We start from the raw sequence: 10617 nt of genomic DNA, 5'->3' as shown, positions 1-10617 counted from the left end.
ATAGTCTTCGGTATAAACAAAGTTTTCTTTTCTGTTGAGACCACGATGCATCCCCGTTGATGACTCCGGAACCACGATTTCATTGCTGTACCCTTTGCAAATCCAGTCTGCTCAGAAAACTAACTACCGTCAATTTTGAAAACTGATTCCAGGCAGGTGAACATGTTACTATTCCTCATGTCCATTTTCATGTCCTCCCCTCAGTCCACCTGAAAAACTGAGTCAGCATATCCCCATGAAGAGTCAGATGTTGAACTCAGGAGAGTGACAAGACATTACTATCAGGCACTACAGATCTTGGCATGATTGATTCACACACCACTCATTACTGTCAGGAAATATTTGAAAGAATGCCTGAAAAAAAAGAAAAGAGGGGGGGGGGGGCAGAGGGAGGGAGGGGGGGAGAGGGAGGGAGGGAGGGGGAGAGAGAGAGAGAGAGAGAGAGAGAGAGAGAGAGAGAGAGAGAGAGAGAGAGAGAGAGAGTCATGTGACTAGGGCCTCCCATCAGGTAGACCATTTGCTGGGTGCAAGTCTTTTGATTTGACGCCACTTCGGTGACTTGCGCATCAGTGGGGATGAAATGATGATGAGTAGGACAACACAACACGCAGTCCCTGAGCGGAGAAAATCTCCGACCCAGCCGGGAATCGAACCTGGGCCCTTAGGATTGACATTCTGTCGCGCTGACCTCTCAGCTACCGGGCGGACTGCATGTTGATACATATGGGTAACAGTCAGTCATTCAGCACCAGAGTCACAAGAAGATGATAAAGATTTGCCCCACAAATCTTCCATGGCCCATTTGGATGTAATTTAGGGAAGTCCAAATTGCACAATGCTGGTCAAATTCAGGGGACTTCTCCTGGATGCATGGCAGTTTCAGGCACTGTGAAGGATAGTTTTGTAGCCAACAGAATTCCATTATTGATGGTATAGAATTCGTTTTCAGTAATAATAGTGGTTGTGATAAGAGTGGAACATCTAGATCCTAACCATTTTTCACTACACAGGGAATATATCGTTCAATATTGGAACGTTGGGCTTATCAACCATCTTCTGGTATTCACATAGTAGGACGGTCTTCCATTTGATGTCAAGAGCTGAAACATGAATTGACATAGTGATGTGGAAGCAGATCATCTTGACCCACTGACAATCCGCATGGATTAATTATATTAGACAACAGAAATGTATTACCAGCAAATGTAAAATTTTCTTGAAGTTCTTTCCAACCAGCACCAAGTCACCCAACTATCCCGTCTCAGAATCAGAATGACAAACAGGCAGAAACCTGACAATGCAGAGCAAACCTGAATGATATTGCTTAACCTCACACGAATGAGAGACCTTAATCGTAAAATCAGCAACATGACCTCAGTGAGGAGAAGACATAATGTTGTTCTTACACCACAGCTTAATTTCACGAAAGAGAGTAAAAGTTTCACAAAAACATGTATCAGCCTGCTTTTTATAGGGTGGAAAGACAACAAGCTAAAGCTCTGAAAGCCACTCTTGCGAAACAGAGGGCTGGTGAAGACAGCTGATGGACCCAGTAAAGTGGGCCACATTTGGTCATTGCTCGCCAAGCATAATGTCATTGCCTCAGATGAACAGCTTCTGTGCCTTCAAATGTATTACATTGCAATACACCAGCCACGAGGCTGTACCTATGATGAGCTGCTACTGTTCAGCAAGATGACTTCCGCCTTTGAAACTCCTACCTGTCTGGTCTGCTGTACTTTGTTGCTCTGATCTGCCAACCTCTAAACCACTGATGAAAAGGCTTGGAGACTTATATGAGTTGGAGACTTCTACCTCTGGCTTGTTGAGCTAAACTACTGGTGTTTGGCACAATGTCACCTTGGAGCATTATTTGGGAGCACGCTAACTGCTGCACTGCCCATGACTAGTGACTGTAAACAATCATCGACATCCCCAGCCTTCCTTGGTGGAAAGATTATGTTGTTGTTGATCTCCACACCATGTAGAACTCCTGAGAGATTACCCAAGCACATGCCTTCGATGTACACTAGAGTGCTCTAGTGATACACACTCACTGTCCTGGACAGCAACACCTATTGTATGGGCTACAACAGCTGCCAATGAGATGTGCCTTGTGTCTGACACCACGATTACACGAGCCAGACACCGCAGGGCGACGTCCTCTGCAGGTTGCTGAGACAGAGTCGGCATGTTCTGAGTCTGTGCACTGCACTGCCTCTGGCTTGGGTGGCGACAGAAGAATATATGATTGTTCTGCTAAGTTATATTATTAGCACCCAACAAGCCAACCAACCTGCCCAACCACACTCCACGATGCCATCCTGACAACAAAAGGGTTTTTAATGAGGGCTCCTAGAGTTAAGTAGCACATATATATGTATCACAGATAGACTATTGAGCTGAACAGGTACACAGTACCCTGTTGCTGAGTATAACAATTGGAGTGTTGATACAGAAAGTGTGTCTCCTGATGATCCCCAATGAATGCCACAAAGCTTTAAAGGATGTTATTTTGGATTTTCAGCTTAGAAGATGCTCATGCCAAGTGCTCTTTTAAGGAAAGTGTCGAATCTTTGTGTCTGTGATATTCCTTAAGTCACACATGTCCTCTGCATGATGCTAAATAGCTATTACTTCGAGGCAAATATCTAAAGACAAGAAGCAGAGGCAGCAGCTCTCAGTTCTTTTCAGGAGCATCCAGCTATAAAATAGGTGCAAATGAGATTTACGACATGCAAGATAAACATTACTATGGCTCCAAAAACCAATTTTTGTGGCCTGCCTTGTTCAGTTTGCTATCACATGTTTAAAAGATGGTGTAGCCCACTCCCTTTTCACCTCAAGGGACATTGTGGTACATCTGTAAAGATGAATATGCTAGTGTTCTCTGTGGGACTTCATCCTATCGTCCTGGTAATGTAAAGACTGATCGCTACCTGGAATACAGGGTGTCCCATATAAAACTGGTATGTCTCATGCCTGAGGTTCAAGTAACAATGAACTAACTAAAAAAAGAATAGATAGGTAATGTTAAAAAACATGAAGTTACTGTTTATAAGAGAAGTGGTAAGTGGAAGCCATGGCCATCCAGGCATCACTGACTTCATGTGATGACATTACCAACAACATGCTGTAATTCCACAGGCAGGGTGATGTGATAGCGTTAATTTCTCTAGTATTGTTCTGTTTGGGGGAGAGGGGGGGGGGGAGGGAGGGAAGTGTCTACTGCCAAGTCTGTCTTCAGGGAACATGGTGATGTGGGTCATACTTTGGTTAGATGTTAGAGCGGTTGCTCCATCTTGTTGGACTACTGCATACAGCTTCCTTGCGTTTGTTAACTGTGTATAGAGTGAGTCAGAGTCCTCTAGATATCTGGCACTGTTTAAGGCATGACTGAAAAATATGGCTACAATAATGCACATGCCAAACAACGCACAACAAACACTTATCTTCTCTGAGTGAAGAGATTCTCCATGCAGAGTACACGTCCTGCAACCAGTATCTGCAATTCTCCGAGTTTACATAAACTGACAAAAGAAATCAGATGTCGTCTGACAACAAATAAAGCAAGGGCCCCAAATAACAGTTAGCAGTTGACATTAACAGCCAGTTACAATAATTAACTTTTTTTTTCCTCCTGAGCCCCAGATGTCAACTCTTGCAGCCCTTTCTGCACCAAAGATAGGTTAAGTAAAGGACAGTGTAAGTCTCTTTTTTCTGGAATTATAATCATGAATGTCACTGTTGTTTTTAAACTGGTCCATGTTGTGGAGAACAAATTTCATTAGCGAGTAAATTTACTGTGATGTAGGTCTTCTAAGAATAGCAAACACCTTTAACAGATATTATTTAACTGCAGCAGATAAAGTAAATACAATGCAAAAAATTCCACATATCAGTTATCTCATTGCATTCATCCCAGCAACTGATACAAAAGTTTCCAATCTAGTAAACCAACTAAAAGTCAACCATGCATCTGGCTTAGGTTGTGTGACATCACATCTCATAAAGGACTGTAGGGGAAGTATACTAAAACCCTTAAAATTTCCAGATTTGCTAAAAGCAAGGAAAGTAAGGCCAGTATTTAAGAAAAGAAGCAGAGGTGAATTGTGAAACTACAGGCCAATATCTTGGATCTCAATTTTTGCAAAATTCTATGAAATGATAGTAAAGAATAGAACTGTAAGTCATTAAACACAACACAGTTCCAGAGAAGATCTAACTGAACACATTCAGAGTTCAATTCACAGGCAACAAAAGACCCACAGTAGCTTCATGGACCTATCTACGGCAATTGACTATGTGAATCATTCTAAGCTAATGAAGAAAACGTATCAGTATGGAATCCAAGAGAAATGCTGTGACAAAATTACATCTTGCATTATGAATAGGTAACAGCATACAGAAATCAGATGCGCTATTGTGTGAAATATAAATCAATAAATTACAGAACCGAGTTACAAACGATAATGATTGAAGCAGAACTGTTAGACATGGCATGCCACAATGTCCTGTCCTTGGACAAATACTATTTATTCTCTGCATAAATGATTTCCTACACTATATAAATCAGAATCTTACAATGCATACCGATGACACAACCAGTATATATGCAACTGAGACACAGGAGGAGCTTGACAAGAAAGCACTCCCGAATATTGAAAATGCATATAAGTCTCTAAAACAATAGTCTTTTTATAGATCAGTCTAAAACAGTGTGTCTAGTGTTTCAAACAAATATGAGTGAAACACACTGTGGAGAGACAAAGACATTATGAGCACAATTTTTTTTGGAAACTTTTAGATAAGTATTTGACATTGTGTGAAACACATGCATGTAATGTGTAAAAATATAAATACACAGATTTTTCTCATGTGCAAAACAGAAAAAGTCATGAGTCATAAGTTGTCAGAACAATGTGTTCCCATATCTGGCCAACTCAATTTGCATAGGCCTATAGGAATTGCACAAACAGGTTACTCTAAGATAATATTTGAAGTTTGGATAACAGCAGTGAGGTGCATAATAAAGATACCACCCAGACAGTCATGTAGACAAGCATTTATATACAATATTATGACATTGCACTCACTGTACAGACGAAGTATCTGAATAATAGGTCAGTGAGAGCAAATTAAAAGCGTCTACAAAAAGACTGCATAACCACAAAACAAGAGGAAAGGAACAATGAGGAATTCAGAAGCAGCAGGAAAAAGTTTATTTTTAAATTTTCAAAACTAGCTTAAAAAAAAAAAAAAAAAAAAAAAAAAAGAGTACCTCACACAGAAACTTGTATTCACTATGAGTGAATATTAAAAATGAAACTCAATATTGATATATTGTAACAGAAAGTATGGAATAACCATTTATGTACCTATAAAATGGAATACTGTATTCTTTATTGTAGTTATATATGATTTAATGTTAACATGATAAATGCAGTTAGAGCGCAAATGTTACATCTGACGTAGTCTGCCCTCCTATAAATTGTATGACGCACCCATCACTCCCAGCTACAGATTATCGGGTAGGTCCAATGCCAAAGAAAAAACTAAATAAATAAACTGTTGATATCGGCCATAAAACAAATTTACAAATCTCGATCGCTGTCTTTAAATTACGATAGTGTCGTTCATTTCTGCCACAAAATTCATATAGGCAACGTTTATGCTCCCACAAACGATTTTTAACAGGATAATTTTTCAAAATTATACCACAACTTCTTGTGCAACGTGCAGCAATAAAACTCGCACCACATTACTTTGATAGGAAACACACACGAAATTGAGACACCGTAATACGTGTACAAGTGACGACACGAAACTGCAGCTATGCGTTTGTGCCGTAACGTGAAAGGCATGGGATTTGGCCTTAACAGTGTCTGCTTGATACTCGAAATATCTAGAACGCACGCGACAGTTATAGAAGTCGCTACCGTCCATTCCAGTGATCACTGGTCCATTCCAAACTTGTTAGTCACGTTCATTCTTACAATGTTGGTAGCACTGGCATCAGCCTATATAATCGTTGGCGCGGGCTCGAAGCGCACGATTTGCCGCCGTGTACAGAAAGTGCGCAAACCGAGCGAATCTTTCGAAGTTACAGCAGCGCTTTCGTTCGTAAAAGGTAAGTGCGCACATAAGATGTTGTGTTTGCTGCTTCGCTGTAGCGACCTGCAGTTAATTAATGAAGTGGTGATGAACTCTTGCTGAGATCAAGTCGATTTTATTTGATGTTGCGTGGATTATTTGACTACCGGGAGTGCTGATAACTGTAATGTGCTGTCGTGATACTGTATTTGTTCTTTTTGTCACGTTGTGAAGTTTTTTTTTCTACATAATATACTGTAATATATCACTGGATTGTTCACGAGGTGAATCACTAATTTTTGAGGCTGCATGTAATGTGCGGTTGGAGGACATAAACAGTTTACTGACGCGGCATTTCCTTCATAATTTCTTAAGCACACACTGAATGGTCATAAGCACTTCTGTGAATAGTTAAAGTAAGTTGGAATAGTTTAACTGTAAAACACAGTGATAGTGAGTCATGTACTGTTGCAGATGGCTCTGACACCGATGATCCGCCACTTGCTTGACGATGTCGACAGACAGATGTCATTATTCGACCAAAATTTCGGCTTGGGTCTGACACACGACGATTTGCTTCTCCCTCGTCTGTCTGTTGTCCCTAGTCTTTCTGGATATTACAGACCATGGCGTCATTTGGCAGCTCGTAACTCCGGCGTATCTACCATTCAGAATAACAAAGATGGGTTTAAGGTAAGTGAACATCACATGATAAACTTTAATCCAACACAGCTTTTAGCTGTTAATAACGTCAAAGAAAAAAGCAATTTTGCTAGTTCTGGAGTTTATGGGCACAGCACCACAGAAAATAGCTTATGCTAGCCGAACTTATGGTACCGTTTTCGTTGTAGGTCAATTTAGACGTCCAGCAGTTCAAACCGGAGGAGCTGACGGTAAAAGTGGTAGGCGACAGTGTGGTGGTAGAGGCAAAACATGAGGAGCGTAAAGATGAGCACGGATACATCTCGCGCCAGATGCAGCGTCGCTATTTGCTGCCGAAGGACGTCGTGACTGACCAGGTGCAGACGCAACTATCATCAGACGGCGTCCTCACCATCTCGGCACCAAAGAAGGTACGTATCAGAAAATATTACTGACCTCCAGTAGTTGTAGAACCTATATTAGGTTACAAAACTTGGTAGAAAGATCGTCACACAATATAGCTGTGGGATGATGATAACCAGCAATGATTTGTACATCATTATTGAAGGCCCAGTCAATAAGATTATGCCCAGAAGAAACAGCAAGATTTGGTTACTGTGTAGCAATTCTTTTTGAAGAGTCAGCTGATCTTGATTACAAATCTGTAACGGAAAACTTTTTTGTAAGCTGCATTGGGATTTGCAAGTGATATGTAATTTGCTAACAATATTCTTCTCAAAGTAATAATCTTTGTAAAAGGCTGCTCAAAAGAAGTTAGGCTAGGCACACTGTATTCCTAGTACTTTTATCTACAGCATTGTGGTCCTTATTGGGACCCATGCTAGTCATACAAAATTTCAGACTTTAAATAATCCCAATGAGAAGTAAGATTTGTCAAAGGTAACTGTGTCGTACTGTCCAGGGACAGTATAGGAAGTGTCACAGATTCAGCAAACCTCTGTAGGACTGAAACTGTTACATATATTTGGGCATTTGTATTGTAGCTAAAAGGAAGATGGAATGAAACTGTTTGCCCCCTGAGCTCTAAACATAAATTCTTCACAAGGAGGGTCATGACTGGGTACAGCTAGTGACAAGTTAAAACATGTGTTGCAAAGCATTTCAGTATGTGTAGAATCAGTGTATTGCATAGAGCATTGCTGTGTAACTTTGGAAGCTAATCACAATAAAGAAAATATCATATGATAGTGATAACTTTCTTATATCTGGGAACTCATTTGACTCTTTGTTTTTTCAGGCTCTCCCTCCAGCAGAGGGCAGTGAGCGTGTAGTACAAATTGTGCAAACAGGTGTTCCAGCAGTTACCGACCAGCAACAGCAGGGAGGAGAGAAGATGGAGCAGTGAAATCTTCATTGATGTGCAAACTAAATTTTGTTGTTGTATTGATTGGTTATTTCTTTGCCATTATGTTTTTCCTCCAAGAAATTTAACATTTCCCTTTTGTCTCTGATAAGCTTTACATATGTCAAAGATAGCATTTAATGACTTAAATTAATTTAAGTGTAAAACATGTTTCATACAAGTTATCACAAATGTCTTGTGGTGAATAATTATCACTAGAAACAGAACACAATATAAGACTGATAGTATTTGTGTTGTGAAATGGTAAATAAAAATTGTGTATGGTAACTGTTTTGTCATTATTGCCTTTCATCCTATGACAAACAATTCTTATGTGATACTCATTGTGACTTGATTTCACATTGAATGAGTGCATTGCTGTGGTGTTTACAAGAATCCTTGGCTATTGCACAGGCTTTTTTTTGTAAACCTATTTACAATTCTACAGTTGAAATGGCACTTTTTTGGAAGTTGACTAGCAAAACTATTGAAAGAAGTGGCAACTCCTGTGAACTAAAGGGTTAATCTGAAATTGCAAAGGATAATATAAATATTCAAAAATACTGAAGTTTAAGTACTGCACATGGGCATACAATGGAACTATAAAGCTAGACTGATCAGAATAATTACTAAAGATGAGGTGTTGAGACAAAATACACACAATTTTGCAATGAGATAAACATGCTCTTGTTTGATCACATTTACCACTGGCATGACAGAAATGGAAGTTGTGGACATTTTACAGCAAATTCTAACTGATTTAAAAAAGTCTCCAACATATTTTCACTAGGCCTACAAATAATTTGCAACAGTTAACACAACTCTACTGTTTTATGAAATAAAGAAAATAAGACAGTGTAATGAATATTGCAACAAATGTGTTTCTGTTTGAGCTTACAAGCGGCATCAGTTTCAAAATTATACTTTTTACTGGAGCCACAGGAATCGATTAGCTTATATTTCAAGGCTTGAATTGTTTAGTATAATAATGGTATTACACACTTTTACACCATTTGTGTAAAGTGAAACTTTGTTGAGCAGTTGTCATAAGCTTCATTAGACTGCGGATAGTTGCAGGCCCATTTCACTTAAGTTGGCCAAATATAACATTCCATATTGGTATTATTCAAATTGGGAACTAAGTTTGTCAGGTTTCCCTGCTTAATGTTATTTTCACTTTTAATGACATAAAAAGTGTATAGAATTAAATGATGCACCACAGGCATAAGCATTCTTTTGCTCCAGTAATTGGAACCTATGTAAAATACAACATTTACTTTTATTATTTTAACTTTTGGTAGTTACAAAATCTTTGGGGAGGGGACCAAACAGTGAGGTCATCGGTCCTAGGAAAGTCTTTAATTTCTGTTGTACAATGAGACCTTATTTTTTTTCTTTCTCTTTGTTTTCTACTTTGTAAAATTATTTATTTCTTCTTTGGGAGAGTATAGACTCAGATTTTTGTGAAAAAGTTATGCAATATGCAAACACCCAAGGTGAAGTATTACCAGACCACAATATTATTGCACTTGGCCTCCCATGGTCATTATCAGAAATGCACAATGATGTTAAATGTAAACTAGAACAATGGTGACTAATGAAAACACGTCACACTGTGAATGATTTCAAGACAGCTGTGCATATATTAGCAAGTGCCTCATCGCATCCTCATGAAACATCACGATACAAATTCACAATAAGCCAACCAAAATACACCCATTTTAAGGTGCAATAATATTGTCGTCAAATAATATAGCCAATTAATTTTAGAGTACAACATCTGGACTTAGACTTGTCTAATAAAACCAGGCATGAAATTCTATGCTACATACATGAGTCACAGAAAAGGATACAGAGATGCAAAATATTTGTAGGTAGTTTAAAAATGAAACACATGTGGATATAAACAGATTGGGGAAAGGATTCCACAATACACACTGATTTTTTCCTACACAGACTAAGAGAAAAATGCTGTTATAACAGAAATTTTAGTACCAGTAAATAACATCTGAAGTATGTAGTATGATGCCACAGAGGTCATACCTTGAATGGAAAGGAATTTGCATTATATGGATAATTAACTGTGAAATCAGATGTCAGTGAAGCTATGAAACTCCAAGCCAGACAGGAGATTTTGTCAGAGCAAGGAAACACCTCAAATGTAACCAGTCCACAGAGAAAAATTCGAAGAACATGGATAATGTACCTGACACAACACACAATTTCCCAGCCTTCAGAAACATCTGACAGTAGCACCATGATAATCAACAACAGAAATGGAAACAGCAGCAAAAAAGTCACTGCAGTCCTGTGAATGGCCCGTAAGATGCAGAAAACCTACGCTTCTCATGGATTTTTGGAACCTCACAAGACAGAACATGACATTACATAACATACATATAGCTAACTTGTTCTCATCCTAGTTACCAGCATGAATTTGAGACAGCAATGGCTGGTGAAAATTTGTAATACATTTACATTATGGAGCACTAGTGGAGAAATTTTGAACTAAGTGACAT

General features: G+C 39.0%; 1 protein-coding gene across 1 annotated transcript; it reads left to right on the top strand.

Annotated features, from left to right (window-relative positions):
- The first annotated feature begins 6016 nt into the window (after positions 1-6016).
- On the top strand, positions 6017-8372 carry LOC126100506 (protein lethal(2)essential for life-like). Its single transcript, XM_049911116.1, has 4 exons — positions 6017-6130; positions 6568-6786; positions 6945-7166; positions 7994-8372. The coding sequence occupies exons 2-4, from the start codon at positions 6568-6570 to the stop codon at positions 8099-8101; spliced, it is 549 nt and encodes a 182-aa protein (XP_049767073.1). The 5' UTR covers positions 6017-6130; the 3' UTR covers positions 8102-8372.
- Positions 8373-10617: the final 2245 nt, after the last annotated feature.

Source organism: Schistocerca cancellata, chromosome 9 (genome assembly GCF_023864275.1).
Source record: "Schistocerca cancellata isolate TAMUIC-IGC-003103 chromosome 9, iqSchCanc2.1, whole genome shotgun sequence".
NCBI lineage: Eukaryota > Metazoa > Arthropoda > Insecta > Orthoptera > Acrididae > Schistocerca > Schistocerca cancellata.
This window is presented reverse-complemented; position numbering and strand designations above follow the sequence as displayed.